This window comes from Peromyscus californicus, unplaced genomic scaffold (genome assembly GCF_007827085.1).
Source record: "Peromyscus californicus insignis strain IS unplaced genomic scaffold, ASM782708v3 Scaffold_3__1_contigs__length_106647218, whole genome shotgun sequence".
NCBI classification, from domain to species: Eukaryota; Metazoa; Chordata; class Mammalia; order Rodentia; family Cricetidae; genus Peromyscus; species Peromyscus californicus.
The window spans coordinates 67,867,045-67,885,417 of NW_026294551.1; the positions used below are offsets into that span (position 1 = coordinate 67,867,045).

The following is an 18,373-nucleotide window of genomic DNA, read 5'->3' on the forward strand; positions in this document are numbered from 1 at the left end:
CTCCTCACCAGCAGGTGGATGGCAGCTTCTGGCCAAACTCATCAGGCAGGCAGAAGACTTGGTGCAGTGGCCTTTGATTTTGGAAGCAATTGCAGCCAATCAGGGGCCTCCAAGTTTTGTGTCACCCCCCCCCCCCCACACACGCGCACACACACACACTCACACACACACACACACACACACACACACACACCGCTCTGCCTCCTCCTGGAATCTGAAATGTCAAGAGGCAGTTTTTCTAATAACAATAAAATGAGTCACACACGAGGGGCAGGAAGGTTTGACATCTATTAGAAGTCACAGAGGGTGTTCATTCTGTCTGGGTCTCAGTTTCCCCATCTGTGAGTTAAAGGGAGGTCTTCTGTCTTTTTTGTTTTCAGGCTGTATTGAGACTTGACGAGCAGTAAAATAACTTGACCTGTCAGTAAAATAATGGATGGGCTAGAAGGTTTGGTGGAAAGTATAAAAAAAGCCAAGTGTGGTAGCTCAAGCGCATGGTCCCAGCTCTTGGAAGGCTGAAACATAACTGGCTAGTTCAAGGCCAGCCTGTGCTCTGTAGCAAGAGCCTGTCCAAATGAAATGAAATAATGAAATGAAGGCTTGCTTCAGCAGTAGATGAACTAAAATTGGAAGGATACAGAAAAGATTGGCCCAGCCCCGGTGCAAGGGGACACACGAATACACGAAGTATCCCATACTTTAAAAAAAGAAATAAAGAGGGGGCTATTGAGATGGCTCGGCAGCCAAGTCTGACAAACTGAGTTTGATCCCCAGGACCCCCATGGTGGAAAGAGAGAACCGACTCCCACAAGTTGCCTCACTGTGGTGTGGGTGCTCACTCCATCCCACACATACAACTCACACATACAAATAAAAGAAATGTAATAACAAATTTTTTAAAGGAAGGAAGGAAGGAGAATGGAGTGTGTGCTCCAGCCTGAGACCTCGATGCCCCCAGGCTTGTGTTCCTAACCAGTGACACTTCAGAGAGGAAGCTGGCCTTGGCCTTGACCAACTCTCAGAACCCTGTCTTCTTTTCCAGCAGCAGCAGACCGAAGCGGCTGAAGAAATAGTGGCAGAAGAAACCGTGGTCGAGGAGACAGGGGTACGGATGTGGTGTAGTGGTGGTGACTCCCCCCCCGACCCCCTCGCCCCCCCCGCCGCCCCCGCCCCCGGCCCCCTTTCTGCCTGGTCCCTTCCTTGGGCCATCCAGACAAGTGTAGTGGGTCTCCTCACTGGAATGGGACACACATCCTTTCCCTGTGTGCACACAGGACACAGATATTAAGCTGAACATCCCCAGACACTCCTGACTGTTCCCCCAAGCTTCAGGGGAGCCCCGAGGTTGGGAGGATTCAGAGATGTTTGCGTTTCATATTTCTTCTCTTATTACCCGAAGTTTCCCCCGGTGTGAGACAAAGGGACCCACGCAGTTGGGCCTGGCAGGTGTAGAGGGCTCGGCGTGCTTTTTGTCCTAACAGCTTGGAGGCCTCTGATTTATCTTTATGGAATTTCAGGGCTCTAGACATATTTAGTCACATAGGCTTTCCCCTAAATTCTCCACCCTAGCATTTGCACTGTGATCTGGGTCCAGCTCACTTTTTTCCTGTATGTCCCTCACACCCTCTTTGGGTTTCTGAAGCTTTCATGTAGGTCCCTCTTCCTTCTCTGTAGCTCTCTCCCAGGTCTGGGGTGGGATGGGGAACCCCTGGCCTCATTCTCTCTTTTCCATGGCAGGTGCCCGTGGGTGCCAATCCAGTCCAGGTGGAAATGGGCGAGTTTGAGGACGGTGCGGAGGAAACTGTCGAGGAGGTGGTGGCTGACAGTAAGTCTCTTCTCTGTCACTTGGCACATCTGGATTGCCCTTGCCTGCGTGGAGGCCCAAGGACAGCTCACAGGAAGTTTCTGACCAAGGAGATGCATTGTGGGGCCCTGGTAGCAGTGGAAGGCCAGCTGGGAATCCTCAGGCCAGGGGAGTCTGGGATAGAGTTATTTATAGCCAGGCCCATCCAAGCTGTGAAGGGCAGAGGAAACTCCACAGTTGGGTGTCACATTCCCACAAAAGTCATGGTCACATCTGGTTACCAAGATTCCCCCAGGGCCTCAGCCTGGGCTCAAGCTCCTCCCGGGAGCCCATCTGAAAAAGCTGATTCATTTTTCCATTCAATTTCCACTTGGCCCAAGGAAGCAGGGCCTGTTAGGAAAGGAACCCGATGTAAAGTCTGATGGCTCAAGTACAGAGGGAGTGACTCAGGGCCCCAGGCTTCAACCCATAGGCTGAGGCATCTGTGTCCAAGGGATCAAGGGCATGGACTTTGGAAGTAGAGATTCAAACAAGATTTGAATCCTTTGAACCAGGGCTTCTATGTCTTAACAAAGCAGTGGTGCAGATGGAAGCCCCAAGGAAATGGCTCAGTGGGTAAGATCACTTGCTGCACAAGCGTGAAGCCCCGAGTTCAAATCCCCAGGTCCCACTTTAGCTTTCTCAAGGGGACAGTTAAGGGTATCTGGAGAGAGCTGGGCAGGCTTGCTGAAGCAGGGGCTGGACATGGGGTCTTGAGTCATATCCTTTTCCTCTTCCATGCCCAGCCATTGTTTCCTGTCATAGCTGGGCCCATTGTCTACTGTGGGCCTGGGTTCTTCCTTTTCCTTTGCGGACACCTGATTCTATTTCGTTGGACCTCACAGCCTGTTGAATCTATGACAACAGCTCAATCTTCCAAGTCATTCTAGAAAATGCTTTGAATCAAGAAATGCTGTCCTGTGGTTGCTCAGCAGAGAGCTGAGAATCTGGATGTTGTTTCAGTCATTGGGGGATCCATAGGCACCCTAAGTTCCTGAGTCCCAGACTGAGGTTCTAGCCCTCTGAAAGGGGCCTAGTCCCGACCTTGAACTGAATCTCTAATCCCTAGACTGGGCCAACTGCTCCCCTGAACTCTGTGACTGAGCACAGGGGATTGGGAGATGCCCAAAGCTCTGGTGCTGGGAGTCCAGTACAGCCCAAAGCGGTCAGCCCCAGACTCCCATCTGTGTCGTGTGGGGGAATGTGCCATCCTGGTGAGCTGACACTATGCTCTATCTCCCAGACCCCTGCCAGAATCACCACTGCAAACACGGCAAGGTGTGTGAGCTGGATGAGAGCAACACCCCCATGTGTGTGTGCCAGGACCCCACCAGCTGCCCTGCTCCCATTGGCGAGTTTGAGAAGGTAAGAGTGGGGGACCTGGGCCTGCGAAGCACAGTGTGCTAAGGAATCTGTGGGCATGGGCCACCCAGCAGGGCCCCTCTGTCCTTGGAAGTCCCCCCTCTAGGACTAGTCACAACAGGAAAGTGGAGCTGAGTCATAGTCGAGGGCCTGCTTGGCCCCACCCTTCTGGCTGCTGCTGAAAATTCAAAAGAATTTACTTGTACCACCAGGCTCCAGGCTCTGTGTTGAACATGGTCACTAAGTGCTGCATAATCTCAGATGGAATGCACTCTTTTTTTTTTTTTTATTTTTCGAGACAGGGTTTCTCTGTGTAACATAGCTGTCCTGAAACTCACTCTACAGGCCAGGCTGGCCTCGAACTCCCAGAGATTCACCTGCCTCTGCCTCCCCAGTGCTGGGATTAAAGGCGTGCGCCACCACCACCTGGCATGGAATGCACTCTTGCTCTTAATTTTATTATTTTTAGTTTTACATTTTATTTATTATGTGGGTATGAGTGTATGTATCATATACACGGAGGTCAGAGGACTTGCTGGGGTCTGTTCTCTCCTTCCACCATGTGGGGTGCAGGATTCCAACTCATCAGGCTCGGTGACAGGCGTCTTTACTTGTCAAGCCATCTCACTGGCCCTGTCATGTGTTCTCTGTAGTCAGGAAAGCATTGTTCCCAGAGATGGGGGTCTAGGGTCTGCTTGAAGGTTGACTGCCAACCTCATCTCCATCACTTGATGGCTGTGAGGTCTCAGCTAAGGTGCTGAGTATCTCTAAGTACCCTCACAACTGAGAAGGGAGAGAGAATCCTGAACTCCTAGAGCTGCTGTGCATTTGTTAAAGGATGCCAGGTACATGTGACAAGGACCCAGCGTTGTTATTTCTCAAACCTATCCATTCCATCTCCAATATGCGTGCACCTACCATGTATCCATCCACCCACCCATCCACACACCCACCATGTATCCATCCACCCACCCATCCACACATCCATCATGTATATATGCACCCATCCTTATGCATTCATCTACCCACACCACCATAAATCCACCCATCAATCCATCCACCCACTCAGACACCCATCAACTCACCCACCCATCCAGCCACCCATCTGTCTTTCTACCTGTCCACTCATCTACTCATTCACTCATCTATCCACCCACCTACCCACTTAACCACACATTCACTCACTCTACTCGTCCATTCAAAACTCATCATCCATTCAGTCATCCATGTACCTATCCATCTATATAGTCATCCATCTATCCATCCATCCATCCATCTATCTACATACTCATCTATCCATCCATTCAAGCAAATATTTTTTGAATACTTACTTAAGCCAACCATTGTGGTAGTGACCATCTGACTCAGGGCAGAAAACCTGGTACCAATATTCTTCCAGCAACTTCCAATCTAGGTGCTCATTCTTAAATATCTCTCCAAGACAAACCTTGCCTCTGGGCTTCAAATATTAGCTTCACTTTTAACTCTCCCCTCCCAATCCCACTGCTCTCTGGTGCTGCAGTCTCCCCCTACAGCAAGGTGTAAGCCTTTACTGACTCCACACCTGCAGGCCAGGTTCTTCCCTTATAAAAGGCTGCTCCTATCTGTGTCCTTGCTTAACCCTCAGCCTCTGTCTGGTTCCTTTATGACCAGAGGTTTTCCGGCAGGACTCAATGAGTCAGTTAGCCCAGCTGAGGTTCACCCCAGTCCATATTCTGAATAGTCATCTGGACCACATGGGAAGCAGAGAGAGGCTGCAGCATCCAGGGAGTCTTCACAGAGGGAGGATTACACAGAGATCTCTCTTACCCAGCTCCATACAAGGGGCAGCGATGCTCCTGCTTAGAGGAGCCCACTGGAATCAGCTCTCTCCTTCCACCATGTGGTACCTTTACCTGCTGAATTGTCTCACTGGCCCTTCAGTTTTCTTTGGGCAAACCCTGGTGGTATAGGGAGGCTGGAGTAAGAGGAAAGTTGAAAGTTCAAGGCTTCACTCTGCTATAGTGTGTTTAAAGCTGGCTTGGCCAATGTAGTGAGACAGTGTCTTAAATTAAAACAATGAAGGGATAAGGGTTTAAATCAGTGATAGAGCACCTACCTACCATGTGTAAGCTATTCAGCTCTGGCACTGCAAAAATGTTTGCACCAGGGACTGGTCCCATAGCTGCCTTCTTCTGAGTGGGGACCAGTTCCAGACTCCCACTGGGAGCATGGGTGCTCCGCCTAAAGCATCCTCTGCAAGTAGCCCATGTTCAGTGAACATCCTTGTCAACTAGGCCACTGTCATCAGCCAAGCTCCAGGCCCCAGGCCATGGCCACCCTTATGCTGTCTTCCTTTCTTCCTTCCTTGTTTGTTTGTTTGTGTTTGTGTGTGTGCATGTGTGTGTGTGTGTGTGTGTGTGTGTGTGTGTGTGTGTGTGTGTGTGTGTCACGGCTTGTGCTAGGAGTCAATTCTCTTCTTCTACCCTGTGGCTCCCGGGATCAAACTCAGTTCAGTAAGCTTGGTGGCAAGTTTTTGTTTTGTTTTGCTTAGTTTTTTGTTTTTGTTGTTTTGTTTTGTTTTGAGACAGGGTTTCTCTGTGTAGCCCTGGCTGTCCTGGAACTCGTGCTATAGACTAGGCTGGCCTTGAACTCACAGAGATCCACCTGCCTCTGCCTCCTGAATACTGAAATTAAAGATGTGCGCCACCATGCCTGGCTTGAGTGTCTTAACTCTCTGAGCCATCTTACCTGCCCTGCTGTGTCTTTCAGAAGGATAATGATTCCTGGCTTGCTGTGTACTTTTTTCCATGTGTGTATCTTTTCCACAGCCCTATCTTTCAGTGTTCTTGAAGTACCTTTCTTGTCTTGGCCGTGACTCGGATGTGCTTCTGCTCCAGAATCACATGGTGGAACAGTGGGGTCTAGAGTGACTGTCTTAGTCACTGTTCTGTTGCTGTGAAGAGACACCATGACCATAGCAACTCTCATAAAGGAAAATATTTAATTGGGGGCTGGCTTACAGTTTCAGAGGGTTAGTCCATTATCATCATGGTGGCATGCAGGCAGACATGGTGCTGGAGAAGGAGCTGAGAGTTCTACATCTTGATCCACAGAGAGAAGGAAGAGACTGCCACACAGGGTGTGGCTTGAGCATCTGAGAACTCAAAGCTTCCCCCTACCCCCAAGGACCACTTCCTCCAACAAGACCATACCTAATAGCACCACTCCCTATGGGCGTAGGTGGGCCATTTTCTTTCATACCACCACTGTGGGCTTCTGTTCCCCAATCTCTAGTTCACTGTGTGTGTGAGCACTTGGCTGTTATGATTCATCGTTTGGGTTCCCGTGTCCCCATTCCTGAAAGGGGCAAGGACAGGGATCCCAGGTCGGGCTTGGGGATGAAGGCGAGGTGCCCTGTGCTTGGCCAACAGGTGTGCAGCAATGACAACAAGACCTTCGACTCCTCCTGCCACTTCTTCGCTACCAAGTGCACCCTGGAGGGCACCAAGAAGGGTCACAAGCTGCACCTGGACTACATCGGGCCATGCAAATGTGAGTGTCCTCACACTTTCTAGCCTCCTTCTCAGGGAGCTAGCTCTATGTCCTCATTGACACCAGCTCTGTGATACGGGTAAATTTCATCCACTCTCTGAGCTTCAGTGTACCCATTCATAAAGGGAATTCAGGCCATCTTCTCCTAGGAGGAACCTTAGCCACCATAGGAGCTCATTTTAGAAAAGATTGAGGATTCTTCCTTCCTTCCTTCCTTCCTTCCTTCCTTCCTTCCTTCCTTCCTCCCTCCCTCTTTCCCTCCCTCCCTCCCTCCCTCTCTCTCTCTTTCTTTCTTTCTTTCTTTTTTTCTTTCTTCAAGACAGAGTTTCTCTGTGTAGCCCTGGCTGTCCTGGAATTTGCTCTGTAGGCCAGGCTGCCCTCGAACTCACAGACAGAGATCCGCCTGCCTCTGCCTTTCAGAGTGCTGAGATTAAAGGCATGTGCCACTAGCACCAGGCAAGGATGCTCTTTCCTAAGGCTAACTCAAATCCTTCCTGCATCAACACAGTAAAACCAAAACAATGTTTGACCTGGGCCGAAAAATATTTTAAACGTCTTTCAATTTGAATGCTTTTCAAATAGGGGCATGCCTGGGGCTGGAGAGATGGCTGAGGATAGAATGCTTGCTGTATGAGCATAAGGACTGAGTTCCACCCCCAGAACCTATGTAAAAGGCTAGGTGTGGTAGCACACACTTGTACTCCCAGTACTGGGAAGGTGGAGCCTGGAGGACCCCTGGGCCTCACAGCCAGTTCTCCTAGCCTAATCAGTGAGCAAAAGGCCAACGAGAGAGCATGCTTCAAAAAATAAGTAGGATGTCCCCTGAGGTGTGATATCTGAGATTGACCTCTGGCCTCCACACATGGACACATGCACACATGACTGTGAGCACACATCTATACCAAAATAAATAAATAAGTGCATTTAAAAATAGAGGCATACATGTCCTTTTCTTCTGTTCCTCTGTATTGGCACAGACCCTTAGCTCCTTATTCCATCATATTCTTCATCCCCCTTTTCTAGAAGCCTAGAGATTTTGAAGAAGGATGCCAGGAACTCTGACTGGCCCACTGTTAATGACTCAAGATGCAAATTCTGCCATACTCACTGCCTGTGAGACAGCCTAAGCTGTGTATCTGTAGCATGTTCTACATAGGGAGCATCTTTCCCCATGGGCTGGGACTATAACTACGTGATAGTATGATTGCCTGGTGTGTACAAGATCCCATCCCCAGCTCTGCAAGCCAAACTGAACCAAACTAAAACAAAGGAAGCCCTTCCCCTGCCTGAGGCTTTCAGCTGTAGGAAGTGAGGTCAGGAAACAAATGTTTCAATAGTTAGCCCTGAGCTCTTAATGATTGGGCTGGGATGTGAAAGGAAGGCATAGATTAGAGGGCCTGAGAGAAGACAGAGTAGAGAACATTGGTGGGGAGACCTGAGCTGTGAGGCAGGGCATGCTCTAAGGAGCCCTTAGCAAGTGGATGCTGCTGCCTCTGAGGCCACCCACCTCCCCAGGCCAGCTCCATGTAGGGCTCTTCACTCCCAGAAGGCAGTGGTCCTAGCCTCAGAGGGGCATTCTTTGGATTCAAAGCAATGGAAGAACACACACCTAACTGGATGCAGGCTGATGTTCTGATAATCTGGCTGCAAGCAAGAGCCTTGTCTTGCCCACTGCTAAGTCCAGCGACAGGAGAGCGTGAACGAATTCTCCAGGTGTGACCTTCTGGGGTTATGATCTCTGAAGAGGTTCTGGGGGTTGTGCATTCTCGAGCCTTCTCCCCATGGTCGTTATGCTGGACCTATGGATAGAGGTTGCTTCAGATACTTTCCAGGGTTCGGCCTCCTGTTGCTGAGATCACACGCTGCCCATCACCTAGGAGGATGCAGGAGCATCTGGGGTGGCGGTGTGCCCCATCAGGTTAGGTGCAAGCTGGGAAGCAGCCAGACCCTTGCAGCCTTCTTTACTTACCGAGTTGTGAAGGGTCTGGCTCAGAGGGGCAGAGGCACCATGGCTGAGGTTGCCCAGTGAGGTGCCTGTGGGGAGTAGGACAAGAAGGAGAGAGTGGCCAGGGAGTGTGTCTGCCCTCTGGCAGGTCCAGGTTGATGAATCTTGTCTTCTGTGCCCTAGTCATCCCTCCCTGCCTGGATTCCGAGCTGACCGAGTTCCCTCTGCGCATGCGTGACTGGCTCAAAAACGTCCTGGTCACCTTGTACGAGAGAGATGAGGGCAACAACCTCCTCACTGAGAAGCAGAAGCTGCGGGTAAGTGGTCTCCTCCCAGCGTGGACCAGTGTGCCTGCTATTGACTTCTCTGGACCTTGCTGATGGAGATTATGGGCCAATTCCTAGAACCAGGCCGCGAGGTGACCTATGCCTCACTTTGCAGGGTGCCTTCACCCTGGATTCCAGGACACAAACTTCCAGCTGCCTTTGGAGGCTCTGAGAAGGTCTGTAGTGGACACAGACCCAAAACATAACCCTATTTATTCCTTCCGCATCTAAGTCAACAGGCCTTCTCCTTCAGCGGGCATATTTAGCCCCATGGCAGAGACCAGATGTTGACTTCTCAGCCTCTTCTTAAGCCTCCTCAGGCAGTGGTGGCTTGAGGCAGGTGGTCCATGGCCTCCCCGTCTATGGACAAGCTGCTGGCTCCCACTAGTGCCTCTCTCTTCCTCTCACTGTGGGCTCTGGCCTGGGCTGGCCTCTTGTCACAGATGGAAGGGGACCTGGACCCTTGGTCACCTGATGATTCCACACCTACAGGTGAAGAAGATCCATGAGAATGAGAAGCGTCTGGAGGCCGGAGATCACCCTGTGGAGCTGTTGGCCCGAGACTTCGAGAAGAATTACAACATGTACATCTTCCCTGTCCACTGGCAGTTTGGCCAGCTGGACCAGCACCCCAGTGATGGGTAAGAGTCAGGGTCCTCAGGACCATAGGTTCAGCTCTGGCCTGGACTGAGGCTGGGAGGGCTACTGGGTGAGTCTATCAGGCCCCTCAGCAATCTTTTTAGGGTTAGAGCAGATGGAACAAGCATCCTGAGGAGAGACGATGGCTTGGGAGGAAGAATGCCCCGAGACCCTCTAACATCAGAAGCAGGAATCAGCAGTACAAAGAATGGTCCCTACACCGGTGAAGTCAGGGGCAGGGGACCCTTGTGTGCAGAGAGAGAGCATCCAGGAACAGACTCCTGTGTGACCCAGGGCCAAGGCACAGCAGCCATGCTCACGCCTCGTTCATGCTCGCTCATTTGTGGTCCTTCAGCAGAAGAGGGCAGCCGTCCCAACGGCCCTGTCCCAGATCCAGCCTGAGGTTTAGCTCCAGAAGTCCCTGTAATTTCAGTCAATGGCTTCCACAGCGCAGATTCCTGACTTGGGTGCTCTTGGACATGACCTGGGCACTAAGGAGACTGCAGGGCATTTGAGGAGCAGTACCTGAGCTGACACTGCAAAACCGGGCCCCCACTTCCCCATCCCTCCCCACCCCCACCCCCGCCACCCTCACCCCCCTACCCTCTGTCACTGCTGGTCTCCTTACGCAACAATGAGAATAAGAGGCCCTGTTTGGCTCCCAAAGAGGTAACTCATTTGATCCTTCCCGGAACGTTTTCTGCCCTTTGCTTTGAATGTCAGAAACAGGTGGTCACTCGGGACAGGCAGGGCCACCCTGGGAGAGAGATACCAGGCCAGGAAGGCTCCTCTCTGAAATGCTCGTTGCTCGCTCTGTGTCCGGCTGTGCGCCAGGACACTTGCCCACCCTGCTGGTCAACCCTCCCCACCCCACTCCACCCCACCCCCATTGCCTGGCTCTCCTAGGCTCTGGGAAGCTCTTAGCTGTTCCTCTCCCAAGCTCTTGCTGTGGCTGGGATCCAATTGAGGGACACGGGGGGTAAGAAGGGGAGAGTCCTAGGGGACATCCAGATCCCATGAGCCAAGTGGCCTAAAGAAAGTTCTAGATGGATTGCTGGAGCTGGGTGGCTGGGAAAATGCTCCAGTCTCCTCTTGGTCAGAGTTGCTGGTGGCCTTGCAGCCGCCTGAACCTGCTTTCTCACAGGACAGTGAAGGAGGGTCCTGGCCAGGTCAGAATTTATGTGATGCCTCTTGTAAACAGGAGGCTGTGAAGAACACTGGAGTCGTGGTGTCCCCTGAAGTCTCTTGTGGGTAATAGTGTTCTAGGGACAATTAATTGGGATTCTGAAGAAAGAAAAGGAAAAGAAGAAAAGGTCGTGCTCTGGAGTCCAGCAGGAAGGACAGTGGGAGGGACCCCAGAGGGCAATCCTGAAGTCATTCATTGCACGATACACAGAGGATGCAAGAAGGTCATGTGCCCTTCCTATCCAGCTGCCCAGCCAGCCCTGGCTCAGCCCCTCCCAGGAGTCAGAACCATCACCAGCTTTGTTGTTCACTTATTTCTTATTTTTTAGCATTGGGAATGGAACCCAGGGCCTGGAACATGCTAGGCAAGCCTCTCATTAGGGAATTTTAGGAAGGTGCTCGACCCCTGAGGCACCTCACACCATAGCCCCTTACTAGAGGATTCTAGTCAAATACTCTACCACTGGGCCATGTCCCCCAATCCTCTACTGGTGGATTCTCAATGGGGGATTCTAGGCAGGGGCTCTACTGCTGAGCTATAACTCAGCCCTATTACAGGACTGATGGGTCTCTTTCTAGACCCTTTTCTGGGCACCTTCATCTATATATCGATGTATGAACATTGAAAAATCTATAGTGTGATCTCACTAGATTTTTGACTTACTATAACTCAGGTGCTGAATATATTGTTTCTATGTCCCCACCACTCAGCCAAGTGACCCTTACAAGGAAGCCATTGAGACTCAGAACTGGAACAGCCTATTCCTTCCCCTGTTAGATGGAGTAGGAAACTGAGGCTCAGAGTCAGGTAGTGTAGCACTATAGGTCCAGGGCAGAGCTGCGCGTAAAGCCAGGATCCCAGCTCTGGACTCTGACCTATATGGCTTCCCATATTGGGCTGTGGGTTCTCCTAGGCTCACACCCTCCCCTCTCTTCCCTGCCAGGTACCTGTCCCACACTGAGCTGGCCCCACTGCGTGCTCCCCTCATCCCCATGGAACACTGCACCACACGCTTCTTCGAGACCTGTGACTTGGACAGTGACAAGTACATTGCCCTGGACGAGTGGGCCGGCTGCTTTGGCATCAAGGAGCGTAAGTGTCGGGGCTCAGGGTGAAGAAGTGCCCCCGAGGGATGGGGTGTTGTCACTTCCCCTCTGGTGGCTCTGTCTGGCGTTTGTCTGTCCAGTCTCCTTTGCCTGTTTAACTCAGCTCTGCTGTCTTTGTCTCTGCGCCCTGAACGTCTCTTTCCTGGACGTCACACATTAGTCCTCACTCCGTGTAAGTGCTATTTTGGGAACAGGCTGCCTGGGGAGAGGAAACAGGAAGTGCAACTTGGCAGCCAGTTCAAGAGATGGAAACAGGCTAGGGTCAGGGAGATCAAGGTCCCACTCACCCTCTTCTTAGTGACCTTGACTGGTCACTGGTCCTGGAATGGGAGGGAATCCAACAGACCCTAGGATGGACACCCGGCCTCTCTGTTTTATTAGCGCATAGTGATTGTACACAGTGATGGCTTTCATTATGGCGTTTTCATACATCTACATAGTATATTTTGATCGTCTTCACGGCTCATTACCCTCTCCTGCTCCCACTTCTACTGTCCCCTTCTCAACCAGCCTCCTCCTGCTTTCCTGTGGCCGAGCCTCATTTTAACTCCGCCTCTTCTTCCTTTGCAGAGGACATCAACAAGGACCTGGTGATCTAAGTTCACACCTCCTTCTGCAGTCCTGGATTCTCTCTCCCTCTGATGTCCCCTCTTCCATTCCCCCCCTTGTTTAAAATGTTTGGATGGTTGGCGGTTCTGCCTGGGGATAAGGTGCTAACATAGATTTAACTGAATACATTAACGGTGCTAAAAGAAAAAAAAAAAAAAGATACTATAACCTAAGCCATGACATTTCCCCACATAACTTGACTCTGGGGCGTGGCGCATCCACAGGCCCCTCCTCCCCTGCACCGCCCAGTGTCTCACGGGCTGTGTTGGAAATGGAGTCGCACAAGTTTGCCTTCCACAAGCATGAGGTGTTCAGCTTTCATTTCTATTCTCCACTTGGCTCTAACACTCACCCACTCAGACTCTGTGCTTATTTCATTTTGGGGTGGGGGCTACGTGGGGGTCTTCCCCTGGTGGTTTGGAGGTAGGCAAGTTACAGACACAGGATACAAGGATGTTCCAAGACCTGAGGATCCACCAATCAGAACCCAGATAGTCACGGTAGCCTAGGTCAACGACTGAGAGAATATTCCAGAGCTGTGATGTGCATGTGCAGACTCTCAGCAGCCCAAGACCTCACTATCTCCTCCACTCTTCAGACAGTTTCTTTCCGTGTTTGGCTGTTGGTTCAAATTTTGGCAAGCCATGGGGCTATGGGTGGACCAGGATTCTACTGGTTATGGGCTTTCAGGCTTTTTCCTGGGGGCTCCAGGCACTAGGAGGCTGTTTCAGGAAAGCGAGACTCGAGAGGAAGACAAAGAGAGTTGTAACGTTGAGAAAGTGAAGCTGGCGAATAGGTTTGATTTTCACATCTAGATGACAGTCATGAAGTTTCTAGCACACCCTCCACCCCTACCCCACTACTAACCATCTAATAATCAAGAGAAACTTCCAAGTCAGTGGAATGGTCGGATCTCACAGGCGAAGAATTTGTTCACCTCCAAGCATTTCATGAAAAAGCTGCTTCTCATTAATCATGCCAACTCTCACAATGATGTGAAGAGCTTGACGAATCTTTCAAAATAAAAAGTAACGACTTAGAAACTGCCGTTCTGGGTGACGGTGTGTGTGTGTCTTAGTCTCAGGCACTTTATTTGCCCGACCCACAGACACATGGGCATATTTGTGCATACCTGCATAGATGCAAACATATTGTTCTGTTTTTATACACACTTACACACACACTCATACACAGGGAAGCTATGGCTCCAGTGCTCCTGTGAGCACTAATTTAACAAATGAAGAATTCAGTTCCTGGGCTGGGATGTAGCTCAGATGGCGGGAGTGTTTGCTCAGCATGCACAAAGTCCTGGGTTTGACTGATCCCCGGTGCTGCATAAACTGGGTGTGGTGGTGAATGCCTGTAATACCAGCACTGAGGAGATGGAGGCAGGATAGTCGAAAGTTCAAAGTCATCCTCAGCTACATAGTGAACTGGAGGCCTGTCTGGGCTACATGAGACTTTGCCTGGGATGGATTAGTTCCTTAATTACTCCAGTCACATTTCAAGGGCCTGAGAACCATATGTGGTAGCTTTGTTCACCCCATGGAAGAGGATACATTTTCTTCACAGAAAGTTCTAGGTAGCTGAGTATAGTGGCCCACACCTTTAATCCCAGCACTTGGAAGGCAGACACAGGCAGATCTCTGTGAGTTTGAGGCCAGCCTGGTCTATATAGTTATAGGCCAACCAAGACTGCATAATGAGACCCTGCTTCAAAAAAAAAAAAAAAAAATTCTAGGTCCCCAAAAGCCACAGAACACTTTATGAAGCTTGTGTCCATCAGACATGCTAGTGTGATGTTTCAGGCCCTTTTCCCCAAAATCCCCTTGGAAAGGTGTGGAAACTGAATCTTCCCTCTGGCAAGGTGGAGAGCGAGAACTTGACCCCATGGATGACTGATGCAGTCTTGCCCCTTGGCCGGTCTGGGCCGGATCATCTGTGGACCACGCAGCATTGACTCCCAAAGCCCAGCTCTCAACTAACCTGGGTTCTGGGGCTTGGGTGACTTGGCCACTCCTGGAGCAGTGGACACAGGGAAGGCCTGGAACTTAGCATGCCTCCCATTCCTGTAAGTGAGTATCTGCTGTATTGAATCGTCAGAATTCCAAAAACAAACAAACAACAACAACAACAAAAGCCCCCCAAAAATCCAGCATTGAAGAATTAAGAATCAAGACTGAGTTGAGGGTTCCGGGAGGGCAGGATGATGGATGCACACGCTGCAGCCCATCATAAAGCCGGTCTGCCAATGGAGTTGACAGGAGCATCTGTCCTTAGATTTGGTGCTTCCCTGTCCTCCTGGCTCTGTCCTCCCATCCCTTTAAAACAAATTACTTAAGACACCTGTAATCCCAGCACTTGGGGGTGGGGGTGGGGGCAGGAGCAGGCAGATCTCAAAATTGAGGTCAGTTTGGGTTACGTAGTGAGTTCTAGGCCATCCATAGATACATAACAAGACCCTGTCTCAAAAACTAAACCAAAACAATAAACACCCACCCCCCAAACCCTTTAATATCCAAAGGAAATTATATCCTCACTGAGAGGGAAGACCAGCGGCATGTAGCCTAGACCATGACTGGGCTGTGACTCGGCCGATCGAGGACTTGCCCTGAGTTTGAATCCAGAACAGAAGAAACTGGGAACCGTGGCACAAAACTATAGTTTCAGTCTTTGGGAGGTAGAAGCAGGCGATCAGAAGTTCAAAGCTATCCTTGTCTACAGGTGAGTTGGAAGCTAGCATGGTGTGCTGGCTTGTCATACGTCAACTTGACACACAAACTAGAGTTATTTGAAAGAAGGGAACCTCCATTGAGAAGATGCTTCCATAACATCCAGCTGTAGGGCATTTTCTTAATTAGCAATCCATGGGGGAAGGCACAGCCCATTGTGGGTGATGCCATCGCTGGGCTGGTGGTCCTGGGTTCTATAAGAAAGCAGGCTGAGCAAGCCAGTAAGCAGCACCCCTCCAGGGCCTCTGTATCAGCTCCTGCCTCCAGATCCCTGCCATGTTTGAGTTCCTGTCCTGACTTCCTTCTATGATGAATAGCAATATGGATCCTTTTCTCCCCAACTTGCTTTTTGGTCATGATGTTTTGTTGTAGCAATAGAAAACCTAAGACACCTGGGCTACATGAGACCCAATTTTAAAAATGAAACAACACACACACACACACACACACACACACACACACACACACACACACACAAACACACACCCCAAAACCCATCTAGATCCTAGAAATAGACCTTAAAGATAAAGATACAAACAATGAGAAACAATGCCATGCATTAGTGGGTGTGTCCTATCTTTCTTACTAAAAATGAAATCATAGGACTGGAGCGATGGCTCAGTGGTTAAGAGTACTGGCTGCTCTTCCAGAGGACCCAGGTTCAATTCCCAGCACCCACATGGCAGTTCACAACTGTCTGGAACTCCAGTTCCAGGGGATCTGACATCCTTATACATGCAGGCAAAACACCAATGTACATTAAATAAATAAATAAATCTTTAAAAAAATGAATCAAATCTTGCCCTTGACAATCACACAGTTCAAAGCAAAATCAAATGACAAGTAATTAGAAATAAATTAAGGCCAACCAAAGAACTTTCCTAAAATCCAACCTAAAACTTTCCTAAAAACTGGTGCTAAAATGGTAATTGTCCCTCCCTTATGGGAGGTGTGGGTCTTCGGGGGACCAGACTCACCATTTCCAGAAGAGGAGGTAACCAGACCCCTGGGATGGGAGGTACCTGGGTCAAAGGAACCAACACTCCAATCTCATGGCCCATCTGTGAAAATCCTGGCAATAATATTTCTGATTCTCAGGCTGTGGTGCAGGGTACAGAAAAGGCCAATAAATCATCGTCGTTGTCGTCGTCGTCGTCGTCGTCGTCATCATCATCATCATCATCACCACTGCTACCACCATTGGCCACTCTCTCCTTACCTGTGAAGCCCCATTATTCCCTCAGCCTAGACCTGTCCTTGACCCCTTTTCTCCTGACAGTTATATTTCTTCCCAAGGCCACATGTGCTCTGGGAAGGAACTCAGGGGCATCTCAGTCCTGCTAGGCTGTACCAGGCTACCCAGTGTCTGCTTTAGTTCTTGCTGCAGGACTCTGAGGGCCAAATATGTCCGAATTGAAACAGAAGAATAGGAGTGCTCAAAGGAGACAGAAGGGCCCTGGACAGGACTGGAAATGGAACATCCAGCCAGCTGTGGGTGGGGGCCTCTTTTCTTCCACAGAATGGTCAGTGGGCAGCTGGACAACTGAGTAATATCTTAAGGACTCTGTGATTGCTGTCTCTACTTAGACAGATGGCTTCAGGCATATCCAGACCCCAGTTGCCCTTACAACCTGATCTCCAGTGGTGCTCCCAGATCCAACGGGACCCAGAATCCAGCCAGTCACCAACCTCGGAGGCAGCAAGGAGAGTCTAGTGCCCCCTGGTGGTGCTAGAGAGAAAGGTTCCCAGGGATGCAGGATGTGATATTTAAAGTCATAGGGTGGTCCAATCAGGCCCCTCATTTTCCTCATTCAGAATGAGTTTCAGAGAAGCCGAACCCCTCAAGTAGGATCACCAGATAAAACACAAGACTCCTGACTTGATTCAATTTTTGGATAAACATTTTATATCTATCTATATCTCTATCTATATATTTTTTACAAGTTTAACTACATCTCATACGCTAGGATGTCTACTAAAAAATAGCTTGTTGGGTCCTAAGGTTCACATTTAACTGTGTGTTTCTGTGGTAAGTCTAGCAACACTCCAAGTTCAGCCACTGAATTCATGTCGGAGCTGGGACTGTAAACCAGACTTGACCGGCCCTTTCTCCTCATCACTCCGGTCCAGTGGCCCAGTGTCTTAGGACAGTGCCTCATACAACTCAGGCTGGCTGCTAACTCCCCCATGTAGCCTAGGATGACCTTGATCTCCCAATTCTCCAACTTCCACCTCCCAATGCTGGGATCACAGGTGCGCCATCACGGTGTCTCCTGCTTGTGACTCTGCCCAGTCCTCATCAGGGGCACAGAAAACGTTGGTGTCATTCTGGCAGAGAATGATGGGAGGACCCAGGTCCCAGTTGTGCCAACCACCAGGAGTGGTTCAGGTGGGAGGGAGGTGAGTCTTCTCTTGAACTCTTGTCACCATCGAGAAACCTTGCAAGGTCCCGTAGTAGACCCATGCGCAACATCCCTGCTCCAGGCTGGGAGTGAGAGCAGCATTTCTGAGGATGCCCCCAGGTGATTCTGAATGAATATCAACAATGAGGACCTCCCCACACCCATCACCACAGAAAAGAACAAGGGGCTCATGACAAGTTTAACAATCTGTCCTTGTCAGTCTTGCATGGTGGGATGGGTACAGTGTTCTTAGTGAAACAGCACAAAGTGAAGTCCAAGCATCCTTTGACTACAAGGTTGCTGCAACCCAATGCGTCTTCAGTGCAAAGTAAAAATTCACAGCAAACTAAGCCCCAGGGACTTGGTTAATATTTTAAAAAGAGAATTGGATACAAAGTTTCGACCATTTGTTTGTAGAGAGATCATTTAGAGAAAGGCCCTGGGTTTGCTAGTACCATCAAAATGAAACAAAACGCTATCATGGTATATTACTCTTTTTTTTTTAAAAGATTTATTTATTTATTACATATATAGTGTTCTGTCTGCATGTATCCCTGCCTGCCAGAAGAGGGCACCAGATCTTATTGTAGATGGTTGTGGACCACCATGTGGCTGCTGGGAATTGAACTCAGGACCTCTAGAAGAGTAGCCAGTGCTCTTAACCTCTGAGCCATCTCTCTAGCCTGGTA

At 49.9% G+C, this 18,373-nt stretch overlaps 1 protein-coding gene and 1 non-coding gene across 2 annotated transcripts in view; both read left to right on the forward strand.

Annotated features, from left to right (window-relative positions):
• Sparc (secreted protein acidic and cysteine rich) overlaps nucleotides 1-13,597 on the forward strand; it is a 13,750-nt gene extending 153 nt beyond the window's left edge. The window contains exons 2-9 of the mRNA XM_052758239.1: nucleotides 988-1,105; nucleotides 1,738-1,825; nucleotides 3,087-3,208; nucleotides 6,619-6,739; nucleotides 8,868-9,001; nucleotides 9,503-9,651; nucleotides 11,779-11,927; nucleotides 12,512-13,597. Coding sequence (XP_052614199.1) covers nucleotides 988-1,105; nucleotides 1,738-1,825; nucleotides 3,087-3,208; nucleotides 6,619-6,739; nucleotides 8,868-9,001; nucleotides 9,503-9,651; nucleotides 11,779-11,927; nucleotides 12,512-12,540 — 910 coding nt within the window. The 3' untranslated portion in view covers nucleotides 12,541-13,597. The remainder of the gene's footprint in view (nucleotides 1-987; nucleotides 1,106-1,737; nucleotides 1,826-3,086; nucleotides 3,209-6,618; nucleotides 6,740-8,867; nucleotides 9,002-9,502; nucleotides 9,652-11,778; nucleotides 11,928-12,511) is intronic.
• LOC128123529 (U6 spliceosomal RNA) lies at nucleotides 601-702 on the forward strand. Its single transcript, XR_008222708.1, has one exon. It is a non-coding gene; the product is annotated as a U6 spliceosomal RNA (small nuclear RNA).
• Nucleotides 13,598-18,373: the final 4,776 nt, after the last annotated feature.